Source organism: Talpa occidentalis, unplaced genomic scaffold, assembly GCF_014898055.3.
Source record: "Talpa occidentalis isolate TD23 unplaced genomic scaffold, MPIMG_talOcc4v2.1 talOcc4.7, whole genome shotgun sequence".
Lineage (NCBI taxonomy): Eukaryota > Metazoa > Chordata > Mammalia > Eulipotyphla > Talpidae > Talpa > Talpa occidentalis.
Genome location: NW_023605083.1, coordinates 23,648,923 through 23,669,911, shown reverse-complemented (window position 1 = coordinate 23,669,911; position 20,989 = coordinate 23,648,923). Strand labels below are relative to the sequence as shown.

Below are 20,989 nucleotides of genomic sequence, written 5' to 3'. Positions count from 1 at the left end.
AACATTCTCAAATAGTGCATTTACCTGGTCACTAACAGAATTTTAGGTTTTTAAGCAGCAGATAATAGGTAGAAAATAGTTTACCCACCTGTACTTACTTTAAATATAAAATTATATTATTGGCTTTGAGGACAGCCTATAGTGATATGTTCATTTGTTCTATTGTTGAGAGACGTTTCTTATTTTTTTTTCCCAAATTACACCTAACTAGGGCTCAATTTAAATTTGAGTACAACTACATGCGGGCATGTTTCTTAATTCCTTAGAAATCTCAGTTTTGGGGGCCTCCCGGTTGCGCAGCAGGTTGAGCACAGTGCAGTGAAGCTGTCCGCAGCCTCTGCAGTGTGGGTTCAACTACCCAGCCGGCCAGGGAGATTCTCACATGGCTCAGCAGACCTCTCCTGTCACGCCTGCAGCTCCCCTCAGTAGTACTTTCAGTCTCTCTGCCTGTTCTGCTCCCCACTCTGTCTCTGGTGAATCCTCTCACCCTCCCGCGCCTCTGGCCTATACCCCAGCTATTGTATAAATTAAAAAAAAAAATCTCAGTTTTCTAAGGCAGTTATAAATTTTTCAGAAAGCAAGTTCTATATTCTGTTCACTAAGGCGCTAATATGAATAGAGAGTCTCCTATCTCCAACACCCAATGAGAACAAAACTCCAACAAATGGCCTTTGCCCTGTGACTCACCTCCTATCTTTTAATCTTTCAAATCCAAGAAATCCCCCAAATACACTTGTTCTCAGTTTATGTCCTCTCTCCAAAGAAGTTACATACTGGTTGTGCTGCACCTTAAACTTCAGGCACCTGTGGTTATATTTTCCTGAATGAAATTCAAAGCTCTTCAACAGGAGGGGTCATTTTTATCTCCCTCAGTACCCACAGAATGTTAGGTATACATGTTACAAAAAAATGGTTGATAAAAACTAAGATGAGTAAGTAATCAATCAATAAAATTATAACTAACCACCATTTACATAGCTTTCAAATCTTTTTTCCCTATGTAGAACTCCTCATTTGATATAGCCTGTGAGGTAAGTAAACTGAATTTTTAAATAAGAATATTCTACAAAGAATAAAACTGAGAATCTGTAAAATTCTTCCCAGTGATTAAAAAATAGAAAAAGAAAAGACCCAAAGTCCTTATAGAAGTACAAATGAAGCAGCATTTGATAGGCAGTTTCCTAGCAGGATGACATATATCCTCTGTTACTTTCTCCACATCCCCACATGTGGTCCAAAATGCTCTGTTTGATTAAAAGACCCAGTATAACAGACTTAAACCCACATTTTCTGTTTTCTAAGAACTCAGTAACTCTCATGGAGTCCTAAGAGACTTGATGACCAAGCTGAATTGCCAAGTCCAAAATAAATACTAACTTATAGAGCATGTGGAATTTCTCATACTGATACTCAAGAGAATATGTATTATACATATCATGGAAAAGAATAGTTCCAACCTATCTCAAAGTTCTTGTTTATGTGTCTAGGCAAATCCCTCAGAAGAATTCCTCCCACAGTTGCTCCTAGGTGGTGGCAGGATACAAAATGACTATCATGTACTGTCTTGTGCTTTTCTATATTTTCCACATTTTCTACAATTAGTAAGTATCACATAGATAATCAGGGAGAAAAATGTTACAACTTTTTATAGGACAGCCATCACTCAGACTGAACAGCTCATGCACCCTCCCGCACCCCCACTGGTCCACAGCATGTCCCTAATGGATAAAATACAAAACTGATTCTCAATCTTCTCTTTAGCTGTAGACAGCAAAATACCTTAAGCTGAACTTTTACTTTTTTACCCTATCTCTCCTCTGATAGATACAAACCAATATAAAGATCACAAATAAATGCAGTCTTTTCAAGTTACTAAGAGTAAGTTCCATACTGCACCAAACTGTTTACCAATTCCTGTTTCATTGCTCATCTTGCAGAAAATTATTTCTACAGGACTCACAGAATACATAGTCAAAAACATACTTCAATTTACCTTTACAATGTTGTCTTTTAAGGCATACAAAATTATTCTAAGGAATCAAATATGTGATAAAACATTGAGATAATGACGCTTCCCTGGCCAATCCATAAAAGTCAGTACATAAGGTACATGGCAAGAGCAGCCGATGCCCTGCCTACCATCAGTTTCTCCATTAATTATGACTTTTGCCTTCAAGGCATGGGTTGGACTTGCCACAGACAGGAAGTTGAAGGCTTTCCAATGACACCTACCCCAAGAGTACAGTTAATTTTACATGTGCTACTCAGCAAGTCTGAGGAATCCCTCAAGGCATAATCATCAATGGGAAATGACAGCAGCAGCTTCCCATTACAAAAAAAAACCTCAGGTGAAAAACAAGTTTCCATCTCATGAAAAAATGGCAGGAAAATGATCCTGGAACTATGGTTTTAGAGTCTCAAATAACAGCTAGATGACAGCATAGAGATACAAGAAGGGGGAAAAAGGCACAGGAGAAAAAGAAGGCAGAAGAAACAGTATCCCAGAACTGCAAGACATCTCAGCTGATCCCAGCTCACCAAGAAGAGAAAACACAAGTCCTGACAGTTAAATTGCTTTGCAACATCCCAGTTACAGCAGAATCAGGAATAAGAGGCAAAAACTTTGGATTGTGTTTCTCAAAGAACACAGCTTCTACAGAATAATTCATTTCAAGCATAGTAGTAGACTCAAAACACTGCACATTATTTTGTTTTATGCCACATATAATATTAACCTTGAGATAAAAATTTGTTAGAGGCAATGATTGTCCTTACCTAGTCAATTCTCTCCCATAGAGAAAGATAGACAGCATACAGTGTAACTTCTTATTCGACATCTAATTAGACTTCGTGTTGAAATGTTATAAAACTCATATATGAAAGTACGTTTCCAGAAACATCATAAAGGCTTAACCATGATTTCTGTCTTTATTGTCTCTACTACCTCCCTAAATTTCAACTGTTGTATTATGCAGACAATAGGTACTTAATAAAATACTTGAGTAAATTGGTGGATGGAAGCACAGACAAACAGATTCTAAAGCTGTCTAGGGACACTACAACAGTAGAGGTACATGAAACATAAGTTTTTTAGACCATGATATATGACTTATTTCACCACACTTAGCTTTAGTAACTGTGACTCCCAAATCTCAAATTGGGCATTAATTTCACTTATACCACAAGACAACAGATATTAAAACCTCTTACCAAATAAGATTATGGCACCTATGACAAAACTCAAATTGAAAGAGTAGGTTAAGTAAGTGAGTGTGCATGTGTGTGTGTGTGTGTGTGTGTGTGTGTGTGTGTATTTTCAGGAAAGGAAGGAAAACACTGGTGGGATGTGATTGTGATTACACCATAAGAAGGGGAAAAAAAACATAACTTGAGACCTGGTATCTGAAGGAGGTATATTCAGGTTGGCTGCATTCACTGCCCTCTGTAAGCTAGGACTGATCTGGTTGCATGCTGTAGAGACCTGGCTTGCTGGAGGTGAAATGGGTCCCAGTCGCTGAACCATCATGGGACTGCTGGTGACCACTAGATTGTTGCAGCTGCCTTTTCCAATGGACTTGCACTGAGGCCCAAAGCCAAGAGCCCCTAAAAACAAATGAATCAGGTTAGCTTTCATGTCCCTTACATCAGAAATCAGTAAATATACACATGTCCACACTTATATCAGGACCCATCTTTAGAGACAGTCCTTAGATCATCTACTTTTTTTTTAATTGGTGATACAAAAAAGCTTTCTCTAATTCCAATGAAAAAACAATACTACTACAACAGAAACCCTTCTATGATACCACTCATACAAAACGTACTTATATTTTGTTCCTTCAATGTAGAAGTAAGTCCCCAGTTATTAAGAATTATATTTTATCATCTCCTTACCTAAAGGGTTAAGGTGGTAAGTAGATGGGATTACTTTTATGAAATCAAATTTTTTCTATAATAGCTAAAATCTTGAATCGCCCAGCAAGGAAAGTTGACACTGCTGAAAAAACTTGTTTAAGTGGTTTACTTCATTCCAATTCAGGCCTTCCAAAAAGCCTTTTTTAAAAGGGTATAGCCTGGCTGTGTCTCTCCAATCTTACTTTTCCTCTTCATCCCAATACACTGTCATTGGACATAACGCCAGTTATTTAAAAAGTCAGGGTGAGAGACTGTAAACAAAACATTCATTCTAAAAACAGCATGCATGATAACCAAATTCAACACAGATTTTTCATTTCATTAGTAACAATCTTCAATGTAGTAAACTTTGGTACATACCCAAAGAGAAAAGAGAAGGGAAAAAAAGGAACCCATAAGAATCTGTGCTGTTACAGAAAAGTGAAAAGCAAAGAGGAGAAAGGCAAACACTGCCATGACTCATTTGTAAGAAAATAATAATAGTGGCTGAATCATTTTAGACATTCTTTTTACATGGATGTACTTTTTCAAACATATTTGCAAACTACCTGGTCAAGTCTCAGTGACAGTACACTCTGTTCCCATTTTAAACAAATGAAAATAAATATGATCTCAGTTTTTAATAAATTAGGCTCTAAGAGTTTCCCACTAAATTCCCCATCTTTCTTATTGATATATTTTGGATCAAAGTAGGTTAAAAAGGATCACTGTAATTCTCCTTAGCCCTAGGGGATATAATTTTCTATTTTGTTATTCCAAAAATTAAATCAATAGCTAAAAAATGACTATGCCATCTTTCATAACATTCTCTTCTAAAAACCCACAAAACTGAAGGATAAACAAGACCTTAGAGCAATCACCATGCTCTCATCAATGAAACCACATCTCAAAACTGCTGGGAGAGTCACAGCATCTTTAGCTGGCAGGATCCCTGCTCTACTCCAGCCTTCTGGAAAACCAAAATCCAAATGCTAATTGACTTGCCTAAGGGCACACAGGATTTACTGACAGCACAGAAACTAGGATGTATTTGGCACCTGTGAGCTAATGTGTGGGTGCTAGATATTTGGATACTTGCCAAAATCCGTACCCTCAACAAAAATTTCTTTGATTTTTTTTTCAGATACACAAACCAGAACCTTCTCTCTAATCTACCCACTGAACCTTATATCTGATGTAGCTTTTTGTGCCTTGAAAGATCAATTATACATAGTCTGCTTTTTTTACTCATAACACTGTAACTTTCAAAGAATAGTGGGTACATTTTTACACAATGATTATAAACTTAGCACCTTTAGAAATTCCAAATTTGTTTTTCAAATTTGCAATTTGCTTTTTGAAATCCCTTTTTGCCTTAGAAAATGGTGATGTGATGATTCATAGCTTGGTCCAACATAATAAGGCACTCAAATTCTCTCCCCAGGTCCGGTCACTACCAACTAATGGCATTAAAAGCAACATCAGACCATTCTGTCAAATCCAATGCCAAATAAGGAGCCCAATAATTTCATGCCTATTTCCTCTATAAAATTTCCTCCTCAATGTCTACTTCAACATCAAAAATGTACTAGCAGCCAAAAGAGCACACACAAGAAATATTCTTTGGTGGCAAAGCATATTAATACATTATTTTAACAAACCTCAGCTGTCATATGTTATAAGGCATACCATTACTTTATGTACCAGTAAGAACATACACCGCTAATTAAACTAGTGTATGGTGTCCAGATTTCATAGATGTTCTGATGTGAAATTATTCCTATCTTAGAAATGATTAATACTAATATGATGGCTAAAAATTTTCTTTTAACCCTTGTCTTATTCTTGCTCTTCTCTCTGCCTAACTTGTCCACTAGTAAGCACCTCTACATCTTCAAGATCTCAATTCCAAGGTCATCTCCTCTCTGAATTTCTTTCCATCACCGCCAGATGGGCAAATCTGACCAATTCTACTTTTCATTTTCCCACAGTCTTTCATAACATATCTGCCTCAGCAGCTTAAGGGGACTTAAATGTTTACCTGCCTATCAACCTTTCTCTTTCATAATTTTATTTCTTCTTAGAGATATAGCCTTTGTTTGAGGCATTTCTGTTTCCTCAGTATCTAGCTCAGGGCCTGTAAGTATACAGCAATATCTGTCAATGAAGTTAAGAATGGATGAATGTATGGAGCCACCAAAAACCCCGAATAGCCAAAACCCTCCTGAAAAAAAAAGAAGGGAATGGAGGCATCACTCTCCCAGATTTCAAACTATACTACAAAGCCATAATAATAAAAACTGCATGGTATTGGAATAAGAACAGACACACAGACCAATGGAACTGAATAGAAAACCCAGAAATAAACCCACAGATTTATGGTCAACTGATCTTTGACAAAGGAGCAAAGAATATGCATTGGAGCAAAGAAAGTTTGTTCAATAAATGGTGCTGGGAAAACTGGGTCACTACATGCAAAAGAATGAAACTTGACTACTACCTCACACCATGCACAAAAACCAACTCAAAATGGATTAAAGAACTAGACATAAGACCTGAAACCATAAAATAAATAGAAGGAAATATAGGTGAAACACTACATGATATGCACCTCAAAGACATCTTTACAGACACATCACCCAAAGCAGTGATAGTGAAGGCAAAGATAAACAGCTGGGACTACATCAAATTAAAGAGCTTCTGCACAGCAAAAGAAACAATCAAAACAAAGAGAAACCCCACCAACTGGGGAAAATTTTTGCACACAACACTAATGATAAAGGACTGATCACAAAAATCTACAAAGAACTGATGAGACTCAACACAAAGAAAATAATCCAGTCAAAAAATGGGCAGAAGAGCTAAAAAGAAACTTCTCCAAAGAGGAAATACAAATGGTCAACATGCATATGAAAAAATGTTCAACGTCATTTGCAATCAGGGAAATGCAAATCAAAATTACAATGAGATACCATCTCACACCAGTGAGAATGGCACATATTAAAAAAACCAGCAACAGGGCCTCCCTGGTGGTGCAGTGGTTGAGTGCTGGGCTGCGAAGCTGTCCGCAGCCTCTGCAGTGTCGGTTTGATCCCCAGCCGCTGGGCATGGGTCCCACATGGCGCTGCAGACCTCTCCTGCTGCCTGCTGGTCCCTTCAACAGTGTACTTTGTCAGTCTGCCTGTTCTACTCTCTACTCTGGCTCTAGTGAATTCGCTCACTCTCCCACGCTTCTGACGGTACCCAGTGCTTGTATAAATAAATAAATAAATCTTTAAAAAAAAATCATTAAAAAAAAAAAAAACTAGCAACAACAAATGTTGGCAAGGATGTGGAGAAAAAGGAACTCTCCTGCACTGTTGGTGGGAGTGCAAACTGGTCCAACCACTATGGAGAGCTGTGTGGAGATTTCTGGACCTACTAAACATAGAGCTTCCATATGCTCCAGCAATTCCACTCCTAGGTATTTACCCAAAGGACACAGAAACATCAATTCCAAAGAGCACCTGCACCTCTATGTTTATAGCAGCACTGTTTACAATAGCTAAGCTTTGGAAACAACCCAAATGCCCAAAAATAGATGACTGGATCAAGAAGATGTGGTACATATACGCAATGGAATATTACTCAGCAATCAAAAAAGATAAAACACATGCAATTTGCAGCAACATGGATGGAGCTGGAAGGGATCATGCTCAGCGAAATAAGCCAGAAAGAAAAAGAGAAATACCGGATGGTCTCACTCATAGCAGGAATCTAGAAAACCTAAATAAGGGACCAGGAAAAAGAATAACTATAAGAAAGAAAAAATCAAAATCAACACACAACTATGAACCAGAGACACACTATGGGGGGGGGGGGAGGCAAAGCAGGGATTGGGGTCAAAATAAGGGGTGTGCAATTATATGGGGAATATAAAAATAAAATTTTAAAAAAAGAAAAAAAGAATGGATGAATGAATGAATGTAAACAAGATACTTGTATGTGAATATAAGATATTGACACATTCTTTTCACTGAAAGTCTCCTAATTTTCTTTTTTAAATGCAGTGTCCCACTTCTCCAACTAAGTTAATGCTTTACTGCTTCTCCATAGTACTGCTAACTAGTTCTGAATGGAAGATGAAACTAATGAGAGCAATAATGATAAATCCATTTCTCTGGACTAGAATTTTACACTTATCAAGGCTGCTTTTGTAACCCAGCACCCAGGATTCACACATTCACATTTTTTCTCTCTGTTATAAAAAAAGTCAATCCTTCCATTATTTTAACTATAACTACCCCTATTCCCAAAGTCACTGATCAAGCACAGAGGAGTGACAGATTCTTATAGGTATCACATACAACATCCTTGATTTCTTGAAAACATGTAATATTTGGGGTTCAACTCTGATAATGTGCTAGAAAATGGCATCATCTGTCTAATAGGTGGAGGCAAACACCAGTTTGACCAAGGCCCATCATGCTTGATGCAACCATCCAACTCTACTTTTTCATAATGTCAGAATAAACCCCTCCAGACTGGTCATAATCATGCAATTCTTGGAAGTTTACTCTGAAAACAGTCTGCCTGGAATACCCCCTGCTAGTTATGTGACTTGGATAAATTATTTACACATTCATGTGCCTTATCTCTCTGTCTGTGTCTTGTCAATAAAATGGGAACAAAAATAACACTACCTGCATCTGGTATTAGTAGCACACATAAAGGATTCTACACATTGCCAGGCACATATCAGGTACTCAAAATATGTTAATTGCTATTGTTACTGTTACCAATACTGTTTATAATTGTTTTTATGTTTTTGTTCTACTCTCCTGAACTAAGAAAATAGTTCTTCATAATCCTCTGTGCAAAAATACAAGATTGTAAATGATGCTTTCTAATTCTCTACCCACTTCCAAAGTCCTTTCTGCTTTGAGACTTGCCAATTTTTTAAAACCAGGTGTCATCACAGATAGAAGAAAAGTTTTCAATTGGCCAAGTTTGAATGTTCCTTGGCTTGTCATTCCCTGAAAACAAACCATACAACTACTCTGACTACCAGATGTGCCAACTACTTGGGCGCTGGTTTTCGTTTTGAAATATCGCTTATTTTTAGAGACTGCACAATGTTTTTTAAAATGTGTTTGCTGCTCAAATGAGAATCTGGGTGGATGACATTCTGAATACCACACACATCCTAGCCAATATCATTGCATGCTGGTGGAAATGCAAACATTTTGGATTTTCAAGTTTCTGAACTAAGAGGTCACCTTAGCAGGGGCATGTTTTAATTAGCATCTTCATTAGTTTAAAGGGTTCTATTGAAGTCAAATACTAGTTGATTATGTTGCAATTATCCCTGCTGAGGCCACATCCTCATGGTTTATGTTTATCTGCTGGTTCCTCTAAAAAATGACACAGACATGAGAGGAAACAGAAATGGCATACATATGGGAGGGCATAGGGAAAAGTAATCAAAAAATTTTTGGTTATTACTGTTCATTCAACTGACACTATCAAATGCCAACACAAGCCAGGTGGTCCTTGGAGACAGTGGTAAGCAAGATGGACAAAGTCTTGGCTCCTACAGTGCCAGCATTATATCATGAAGATGAACACCAAATCAACCATTTATTGTAAAAGAGGTGATCCTGGCTCCTCGGTTGTGTCATATGAAATGGCCCAACCATTTGCTCTCAATTGATTGAGAGCAATTTTTATGAGGTTCTATCTAATACATATGCAGGGTGTTATAAGATAACACATATGAGGATTTGAACCTTCCCTACTCATTGGCTGTGTGACAGGAACAATAACAATGCCTAACTTGGTGGGTTAAAAGCATTAGTATATATCAGTATGTGCCTTACCACATCTCTAAGGATAACGGTTTTCTTCCTAACCTTCTCTATAAAACATTTTAAATCTGGAAAAATGTTTTAAGAATGGTATTATGAACTCTATTTTTTAATTGATAAGCTTAATCTACTGACCTATCTATCCATACATCTGCCTCTCTATATACAAATTTATTGTTGTTATTAAATTTGTTGAATCATTTAAGACTGTGATAGATGCTATTCCCGAAGCCCTAAATATATAACCATAATACAATCATCAAATTCAAGACATTTAGCAATGATATATTACCAATATTACTAGTATATAATATACTGCTTTTATTCCAATATTACCTTTTGTCCCAATTATACCCCTTCAAGCAACTGTTTTCCAATCCAGAAGTATGCTTTTCAAGGAAAGATTGAGATTCACGCTGAGATCGATTTTTAAGAAAGAGTTAGTAAATCATTGGATACCAGGGTTGAAGACAGATGGAAAAATAGAAAAGCAGAGAAAGAAAAAAAGAGTTAACACAGAGATTATAGCTAAGAGCATTGATTTGCACTCTAGCTCCACCACTCACTCCCTATTTGACCTTGGGCAACTCAGCTCTGTGTGCCTTGATCTCTACAATGGGGTTATATTAATACTCATGGAGTTGTTCTGAGGTTTAAAATATCTAATAGAGAAGATAGTTAGGGCTTGGCACTTTTAGAGATACATTGTAAGTTTTAGTTACATTTTAGCAAAGAACTTATCTCTAGGACCTTTCTGATACTATTTCTAAGCACCTCTTTTGTCCTTGCAGGTATCTCCTTATAAAAGACCTTCCCTCTGATGACTCCAGCTTCTGGGCCTCTTTCCTCACTGCCATCTTAATTACTCTTAGATTCTTTCCAGTTTTCACTCATAGTCCTCCCTAGAAAAGAAATAAAAAATTCTTGGGCCTCCCTGGTGGCATAAGGGGTTAAGCACCACACTATGAGGCAATCTGCAGCCTCTGCAGGACAAGTTCAATACCTTGCCAGCCAGGGAGCAACCCACATGGCGCAGCAGATCTCTCCTGACTCACCTGGTGCTTCCCTCAGCAGTGTACTTCAGTCGACCTGCCTATTCTGTTCCCCTCTCTGTCTCCGGTGAATCCTCTCACCCTCCCACACATCTGACCTGTACCCGGGTTCTTGTATAAAAATGAATAAATCTTTTTTAAAAATAAATAAATAATTCTTGCACACTAAATATACTAGCTTGTTATAGTGTTTTGTCAAATTTGTAATATTTAACTTCTGAGACGTAGTAATAACGACCAAATGAATATATATATTATATGTATGTAATGTATTTCTCTGAAATATAATAAGGAAAGGATAAATATGTAAGGATACCAAATAATAAGAATCAGAATAAAGTAACTGGTTTCTATGTTCAAGGGCAAATTATTTCAAGTTCACATATACTCAAAACTTAAATAATCAAAATACTCAAAACTGCACAAACCTATGGGAGATAAGGAAAACTTGCTATAGCATCCTGGCCCCATGAGGTGTACAATCTCTGTAGAGATAAGACATACTCAACTGGAAAAAATCAGATAATGATATAGACTATATGGGATTATGTATGAAGATGAATCACAGCAACAAGAGTTCAGAGAAGGAATAAATCTTCTATGCATCAGATAATTCATTGAAGAACAACAATATTAACCACAAAGGAATTTCCCAATATTCTTCAAGAAGTACAAAGTTGTTAAATGACAACAAATAAGGCAGGGTCACAGAGCAATCCACAGTCAAATAGCTTTGGGGAAACCTAATATAATGAAGTTAAACAGATCTTTTTATATTGGTTTTCTCAGATCCTTTAAAAATGCAAATGCATATAATAAGTTTCCCAAAGGAGCAAATATTATACAAAGTATATTTGTGTAATATACAAAATATATTTCCCCGTGAATTAACCCAAGACTAGCATTCCAAGAAACACACCTTGGAAAACAAGCTAAAGCATGAAAGGAATATGAGAAATTGAAGGAGGTAGTATCAGCATGGAAACAAAAAGAGAGGACATGTTGTGTGAGGGGGAGTAGAAAAGGGATGAGAAGTCAAGGTAACCAAAAATGAGGGGGCTCTGACAGAGAGAAAGGGAGGAGCTAGAGCTTGGAGGGCTGTTAAGTCACTCTCAAGGAAATGATTTAAAAACTGAACGTTGTGTATTGACCAGTGGCTCCAACTGTGGATGCATATTAGTGTCATCAGAAAAGCTTAACAAAACTATAAATTTGCAGTTTTCACCTCAATCCAACCAAACCAAAAGATGCTGGTGCTATGGGCCTACTGGCATGCATCTGGGACCTTGTGTGTACAAATGGAAGCTGAGTCCACCTAAGATTAATCTGGTGGAGAAAGACTAGAGGAGACATGAATCAGAAGCTGAACAGTGAGGAGGCCATATGGAAGTAAATGACGGAAAAAAGAAGGCTACAGTTATAGAAGCACATTAGACTAAGATTGATAACTTTACAATTGCTTGATAAAGATTTAGGAAACCCAGTTAAAAAGGGAGGAAGAGGTCATAAAGACTATCTTTATGCCATCATTCCAAAATGAGTTACAATGTTCTAGTCAATAAATAGGTCAAATCTGAATCCAAATTAAGGTAGATTCAAAAAATTTGTGCACTCTCCTGCCACTCTGCCTCAGGAGTACAGCGTAAATCTACCAAGTTTATCCCACAAAGAATATAACTTTCACACCGACACTCTTCTAACTTTAGTCAGCACTCAGGAATGTTGGCCACAAAGTATGGAATCACCAGCATTACTCATTTCATTTTATCCCTGCATTAAATGGAGCCGTATTTATGTCCTGAGAGATTAAAAAAATATCATATTCCTTTCTGTACCACCCAGTGCCCTGAATTCCTGTACATGAGGCTTCAATCTTGCTTTCCACCACTGGGCACTCCTGATAAGATGTTAAGAATATACAACTCCAAACCACCCCATAAAGATGTAAAGAGATATTAAATAACATTCCTGAAGTTTGCATTCTAAAGTCCCATCAGTCAGCTATTGTACATCAATTATCAACTAATTAGTACAGAGTGCTTGTGCTGACCCTTCTGTTCTCTCTTGTAATGATTTGCCAAGTTAACTGAAAGCTTCTCTGCTCCACAGAGACTCTTACTATAGCAAGAGTGTTAAATAAAGTTCACCAACAATTAGCCTAGAAAACCAAAGAGGAAATGTAAGTACATTTTACTGCTTTTCCCCTGACAAATTTTCTAACAATCCCATGAGGGAAGAGAGAAGATATATTTGTTAAATAAGCAAACCATTACTTTGAAAATCTGAAACACCAGTACTGGCACAGTTTAGTAATGCACTGCTCACTGACCAGGTATTCAATTATTGCATCCCCGCTCTGTGCTATATTATATAGTCTAGAGAGTACCAACACAGAGATGAATTGTAAGCAATTTTTGCTTACAATCTAATTTCATAGGCTTAACCCAAGTTTTACATATGGGATTAATCTGTGAAATACATGAATTCAATGTGAAATTATTATCTTCATCTTATCAAATAATCTAGTAAGTTATTATCTCACTCTACTAAAAGAGGATATTCACAAATACAAGAAAGGATGAGAGGCATGGAGGGATAAAGCATACTTTTTAATGGGAGAAAACTGTCGCATTTTCCAAAGCCCATGAACAGGTCACATGTGTGAAGCACTACCTGTGGGTTTGGTGCTGTGCTGTACTAACGGAGTCCCAGGCCATTGAATTAGAGCTCAAAGAATGTCTGACCAGTGGAGAGAGTTTTACCAACACATGAAACAATTCAGTGATACTAATCTTAAATCGAGTTACCATAATGCTGAGTGCAGAATGAACTTGAACAAAAAAAAGATCTGTATAAACTGAAGGAGGCGTGGTGGAGGAGGTGAGATTTGATCTAACCTTTTAATGGCTACAGGTGTGAGGGCTATACAAAAAGTAAGCTGGCCAAAGTGAAGTGAGGAGATTCTGTTGGAAAACTGGTGTGGATGCAACATGAAGTAGTAAAGAATTGAGGTTCTAGAATCAAAATGACTTCACTTACCACTTTGTGATCTTGAGCAAATTCCTTAAATTCTCTGTCTCAATTTCCTCATCTGGAAAATGAGGGTAATAATCATACCTACCTTCATAAGGCTGTTTAGAGAACTAATAATTCATTAAATATAAAGTGCAGAACATTGAAATGTTCTGCTCCAAACAAAGACGCTGGCTTCTTGTCTCACTTGGCAAAATATTGGGTGCCCCAATCAATAATAGCTGAGATTAAATTTCCCAATCATCAGAAATATGGTATCTGAGAGTCTGATTTGTCTTGATTTAAAGGAAATAATTTAAAGAACCATTTGTTACATATACAAATAGGGAGATGAAGTCATAGCCACTATAGATTCATTTTAAAGTGGAGCAATAGAAAGGCTAACCTAACCCTAACTTTGCATTGGCTTAAGCAAACTTATTGGTATGGTTTGTTTTGGTTTTGGGTTTGCTTGTTTTTTTTCTTTAAAAAGAAATTACAGGGCCTCCCCGGTGGTGCAGCGGTTGAGCGCTGGGTTGCGAAGCTGCCCGCGGCCTCTGCGGCGCTGGTTCGATCCCCGGCTGCTCCCCTGCCACCGAAGGAGGGTCCCACATGGCGTGCAGACCTCTCCTGCCGCCCACTGCTCCCCTCAGCAGTGTACTTCGGTCCTTCTGCCTGCTCTGCTCCCCACTCTGGCTCTGGTGAATTCTCTCACCCTCCCGCGCTTCTGACTGTACCCAGTGCATGTATAAACAAAACAAACAAACAAATAAATAAAACATGCCTCTATAAAAAAAAAATAAAAATAAATAAAAAATAAAAAGAAATTACAGGGCCTCCTTGGTGGCGCAAAGGGTTATGCACCCCACTATGAAGCAATCCACAGCCTTTGCAGCATGAGTTCGAGCCCTGGCCCCCAAGGAGAAACCCAGATGGTGCAGCAGACTCTCCTTTCTAGCCCGCTGCTCCCCCAGCAGTGTACTTCAGTCAATCTGCCTGTTCTGTTCCCCCTCTTTCTCTGGTGAATCCTCTCACCCCCTGCATCTCTGGCCTGTACCCCAGCTCCTGTATTCATAAATAAATAAATCTTTAAAAAATTAAAAAATGAAAAGAAATTACATTGAAGTAGCTGCATTATGTTATATAAGTGTCAGGTGCACATCTTTGAAAATCAACGCGTATATATGCTAGATTAAGTTTACCACTTAAATGTCCGTTTCTATCCTTACATAACTTTAACCAAACTACCAAAATATAAAAACAAAATTCTAACATTGCATATCTCAATGCCAGACAATCTGGCTACAATCTATATATGTAAGTTTCCTTCTGTTTCTTTTATTAAATGCCATTTTTGAAGTTAAAAGAGAACTGGAGTAATCTAAGCATCTCTGTAAACATGATTGGAACATGAGTTAGCATTAAAGTAAATGTGATGGCTTTATCTTTATACCCTGCAGGTGCTAATTCATATACTGTACCAGCACTAATGCTTAACTAAAAATATCCAAAATTAGATCAATAAACAAAGAAGAGCACCATCTCCAATTCAAAAGCTTTCCCATTAAAACAAAAAAGCAATCACAATACATATTGACGCCAGTATGAGGGGAAAAAAATCAAAATTAAGTAGTGCTTATAGGAGAAGAAAAAGATGAAAAGCAGGATATTGTGGGGGGGTTGCTGACGGACTATGGTAGAGGACTATGGGTGCTTTCATGGTGAGTGTGGTATGGTAACATACACCTGAAGAGGTGTGATCCTGTACCGCTGAATCATTTAGTGTTGTAAACCAATGTTAACTAAAAAAAGCACACAAGAGAAGTACTTATGTTGTCCCTAAAATAATATGTTTTGCGTAAGGAATAGTATGTATCTGAATTTAAATCTGAAAGCTAAGTACAAATGTGAATAAAAAGTTGAATGCCACTGAGTTGAAAGCGTCTTTCTGGAATAATACACAAATTCTTAAAAGAGAATTAATAACACTTATTTCGCTGAGTATGATGGTCTCACTCATAGCAGGACTTTAGAAAACCTAAATAAGGGACCAGGAAAAAACCTAATTCTAATAAAGTAAAATCAAAATCAACAAGCAACTATAAACCAGAGACACACTGCGTGGGGGAGAAGGGGCGCGGGGAGGATCAAAATAAGGCAGGTGGGAATTGTACGGGGACTATAACCAAGATGAAAATGCATACTTTGTGCAAAAATGACGTAAAAAATGTATAAAATGAAAAACTTCAAATAAATAAATAAATGAGAGAATTAATAACATATCACAAACTGCATAAGATCTGTGGCTTTCAAAGTGAAAGGAAAGTAGAGAAATAATTTCCTCCTCAATTCTCCAAGGTTCAATTAAGTAGAGGTCTTAATTTTTATTGTCAAAGCTCCTTTTCTTTTGACCGTTCCAGGTGAACCAAATTATAAACTCTGCTAGAATTTAAACACTGTCAGAAATTGTTCGTCTCTTTGTCCTAAATATTCTATAACAAAAATAAATACAATAACAAAAGGCAGAAGTCTCACTTTGATCTTTTTTGTAAAATGAGAGGAAAAAGAACCTTGATACCCATCTACAGTTTAGAATAAAACATTATGATAAATCCCTATGAATCACTGAATAATATTAGCGCTTTATTTACAATGAGCAGAAAAATAGGAAGGCATCTCTAAAACATTTTCAATGAGGAAGATGTTTAGATATTAATCTTTTTGAAATTGTTCTAACTCTAAATTCTCATATGAAGTCAACATAATTTCTTCCAAATTTACCCCACCTAAGTATATAAAATCTAAGTGCTTAAAAGATATGCATGCAATTTGGTGGTAGGTATGCTATGCTATGGTGGTAATATCTGGTAGAGGTATTCAAATATTACCTCAGTAACTAATGAATGTATTAATTTTTAAAAATCATACACATATGTTCTTTTGTGTCTGAGTTGTCTCACTCAACATAAAACATGCAGGGTTCATCCATGCTGTTACATGCAGCAGTAGCTTGTTCTTTTTACTGTTGTGTACTTGTGTATTGTGTAAATATACTATCATTTATTTATCCATACACCATCCATTTATTTATCCATTTTCTTGATGAGCATTTGGCTTGCTTCCGGGTTTGGGCCATTATGAATACAGTCTTAGAATATTAAAAAAAAAAAAAATGCATGTTTCAGATTCACAGTACTTTGAAAATCAAAAATTTTTATATTGATCTTACCAAAATAACCCTTATCTGCCATTAATTTCCCCCTATCTTTACCTTCCCACAATGTTCTGCTCCTAGGAGCTCAAAACTTTTCCTTTGTTTTGTCACTTTTCCAAAAATGTATTGCCCTTTTGTCAAAATGGTGTATAAACCTCCAGGTCTGAGTCTCTTTGGAGATTTCATTTCATTTTTGGGAGACCCTCTCTGTCCCTCCCCCCATATGCCTACAAAGTAAATATTTTTTTCCGAATTAGTTTGTCTTTTGCCAACTCAATGGGCAGGGACACAGGCACAAAACCTAATGGGGTAAAGAAAAAAGTTTTCTTTCCTTCCTGACAATAGTAAGCATCATTACCTGTCCCTGCCTAATTCTTTAGTCTTATCTCTTTCTACACTTTCTAGGAATTCTTAACTCCAAACTACCCACAGTTATTGAAAATTCAGACTGTTTCATGCCTTGCTGCTTTACACATGCTATTACCTCTGCAAAGTTCCTTTTATATTATTTATCTACCAAATTATTTAGAACCCTTCAAGGTTAATCTCTGTATGTTTTGATTTAAATGCAGCCTCCCTGTTATTCTCATAGAACTCTGTGCATACCAAATTATGTATTAAGGTTGCAGGATTCGTGAGAAAATGTCACTTTTGCCAGATTTCACAGGTAATCCCCTTCCCTTCTACTCTCTCCTATAGCTTTAATTACTAGTTAGCCAGACTCACTCTGTTAGGTACTCATCTTATGAAATATTCAGAAAAAATAATAATAATAAAGGGGTGTTTTTGTTTTGTTTTGTTTTTGTCTTCCTCTATTGAACACACCATGCTATGTACAATGAAACTATCTAAATGTTCAGAAGAGATTTTGCTCTAGGTTCAGAATTCTATGATTAAGCCAATGAGGAACAAAAAGGGAGGGAACAACTCCTTTCCTATTTAAACACAGTGAGCACCTTTGTTTGGAAAGATTATTTTCATTACCTTCTTTCAAAAATGTGTCAATCATAGTGGTTTGGGGGATGGAGAAAAGATATGGCAACTGTGATCCTTGTTATTGTACCTCAGGGGAAAAAGCAAGGGGACAAAGATTGAGAAATCTTGCCCCATGGATACTGGTTGCTCTGTCATTTGACACCAGCAGCACAAGGAATTCTACTAACACCTCAGTCCAGAGGAGGAAAGAATAGAGTCCGAAGGAAATTTGTAAAGAAGACATATAATTCAGTTTAACTGACTTGTTTTGTGACACATAGCCTTGAAGAGAACAATTTTACCTTAGGAACTTGGCAAATGCAAAGTGATTTTGTGATGTTTTAACATGCATTTTACTAAATGCATGAAGAGGGAGTGAGGGAGAAAAAGGCCAGGTATCCAAAGACAAGGAGGTTGTCAGGTTTCTCTTTTCTGTGTCATTTTTGTTTAGTTGGTCACATGAAAATTCAAAACCATATAATTAGATGGTTGTTTATACATGATTAAGCATGAGCTCATTGGACTTTACATGCCAAAAAGTCAGAGATGTGGTTAAGGGCAAGAAGGAACTATTAATAAAAGGAAATAGAGCTGTAATACATTTTTCACTTATGAATAAAAATAATTCAGAGATCTCTAGATGGAAAAAGAGAGAAAAAATTCAACCATGAGTAGGGACAAGAAACCAGATAATTTTATAAATGGTTAGAATTCAAGAGATATAAAACATAAGCCAGTGGTACAAAAAAGCTTTTCCTTCTCTATGATTCTAATCCTATTTTTGTTTCTTGTAAATATAACTCACAAAGAGAACATAACAAAACTTACCTATATTATATTTCTTTAGAATTGTCTGGGAAATATTTAAGCAAGAACATGTTGTTCATTTAAAAGAGTTACTTGATCTCTTCACAATTCTCTTCAACAGCATTCCTCCCTGGAGAAACCAATAGATGCCAGTTCCCTTGAAAAAGACAAGTACCCCTTCATTTTTCGCAAATTCAGGGTTTTTCTTAAGATAGATTTAAACACAGTGAGCCCATCAGAAGCAAGGTTTAATTGGCCAAAACCTTCACAAAGGTAAGGCAGATCTTCCCAGATACCCCAGAGATCTGTGATCTTACACGGATTCTGAAACGTGATAAATCAACTGTTTATAGAGATCAAACACCAAGTCATGGATGAGGTCAGTGGGGTAAGTCTCTCAGATGACAAAGGGAATGAACTGACACAAAATCAGTCCACTTACTTGGCCTTAGGGTAAGGTTTTTAAGTCACTACTATAACCTCCCCCTACTGGGAAAATACACCAATTCAGGTCACCTCTGGAAGTCACCCAAGCAAAAGCAAAACACTCAAGAGGTCGTTCAACTCGTGTGCTATTTTTGCAGTCAAACAACTCTTTGGGCTTCCAATGGTATGACTGGGACCTCTGCACAATGACTACTGTGATATTATGCACAAGAGTCAACAAATCAGAAGGACATAATTTTAAATGAGCAAAGCCCACGGGAAAACCAACACCCAGTCCTTAAGACTAATGCTGAAATGAATCTAATAACATTCAAAAAGCCCATGTCTAAAAAGCATATAATGACTTGCACAGCCTGACACTGACCACAAAGTCTCCAAGTCACATCAGGTCCCAATCTGTTAGATCTTCCTCTCACTCCGAGCACTCTGATGTGTGTGTGTGCGCATGCACACAAGTCAGTGCTGACTTCCAGAGCATTTTCAATCCTGTACATACCTGTTCATTGGAATTTAATCAGAATATGCTTTATTTAGATCTAGATAATAAACTCTAAAATATACCCTCCTAAAAAGTTCATTTAAGAAACTAAGATGATCGTAGAACGAGTATTTCAAAAGGCATGGATATTTGAAACAAAATAGTCACAACGAATTTGTGATTCATGTCTTGCATGAAATATGCACTTTGTTCTAAAGATGCTTTTAAAATTTTGACCTAATTTGGGCAAATTCAATCCTTAACATGTTCACCTAGTGTTAAATGTCACCCAAAGCTAAGGGGAAAGTACACTTTCATAAAGCAGACTCTTTATGAGCCAGAAACTTTAATACTGAAAGAAGGGGCAATATCTTACTAAATTAATGAATATTGATTATTTGAAACAGTTTAATATCTACTATACCCCCAGATAAGAAATGTGATAATTTATTCCAAAACAATGTGTAGCATGTAACTCAAAACCGTTTTTCATCAATAATAAATATTAATAATTAACAGGTAAACAACAAAAATACCTCTTGGAAATGTTTCAACCTGGTCCTTTCCTCATTCCACAGCTTGCCTATTGCCCCCCTTTACCATCTATGTGGGGTTAATAACTAAACTTCCCTCATCTCTGACATGCAACACTACCCAGCAGCAATCTTCCCAAGAATGTGTGCACAAATACATAAGATTGAAAAGAATAAAAGTCTTATCAAAGTCACCTGAATCTGGCAAATGGATTCTAAATTAGCATCTGCAGTTACAATCAACTCAACAGTGAATTAGATTTTTCTCCAGTAAGGACAGGACCCAGAAAAAAGTTCATCTCAAATACTTATTTTCCAACCTACAGATGGAATGTCTTATATATTTAATCGAGGGAGTAACCTAGTAATAAAAACTAAACAGTCCTCTACATAAATACAAGAGAAGGTGAGGAAAACGCAAATGCCACTCATTTAAAACAGGCCAGAACCATGTACCAGGGCTTTATTCGTCACTTGTTACAAAGTGTATTCACTGTGACGTGTCAAAACTACATCCATTCTTTCTCCATTTTGCTTTAATTGCTTAATAGCATCCTCAGAGTCAAACACATTAGCTCTTATACCTAAGCAAAGGCTTTTAGCCACCTGCCACCTACTTTTCTATCCATGCTGCCCTAGAATCTGGCACTTAATATTTTAAGACCATTGAAATTCTCTTTTTCAGCCATTCTTTCCTTCACCAAACTGATTATGCAGAATGCATCCTAACA

The 20,989-nt window shown here is 36.9% G+C and overlaps 1 protein-coding gene across 6 annotated transcripts in view; it reads right to left on the bottom strand.

Moving 5' to 3' along the window:
* The window catches only part of GLIS3 (GLIS family zinc finger 3), a 654,971-nt gene that overhangs the window by 401,350 nt on the left and 232,632 nt on the right, over positions 1–20,989 (bottom strand). For 5 of the 6 annotated variants that reach the window (XR_008549586.1, XM_054689181.1, XM_054689184.1 and 2 more), the window contains one exon: positions 3,396–3,603. The exons of the other annotated variant lie outside the window; for it this stretch is intronic. Coding sequence is in view for 4 of the 5 variants with exons in the window: in XM_054689181.1 (XP_054545156.1) it covers positions 3,396–3,603 (208 nt within the window). In the remaining variant the exon portion in view is untranslated. The remainder of the gene's footprint in view (positions 1–3,395; positions 3,604–20,989) is intronic. 6 annotated transcript variants of the gene reach the window in all.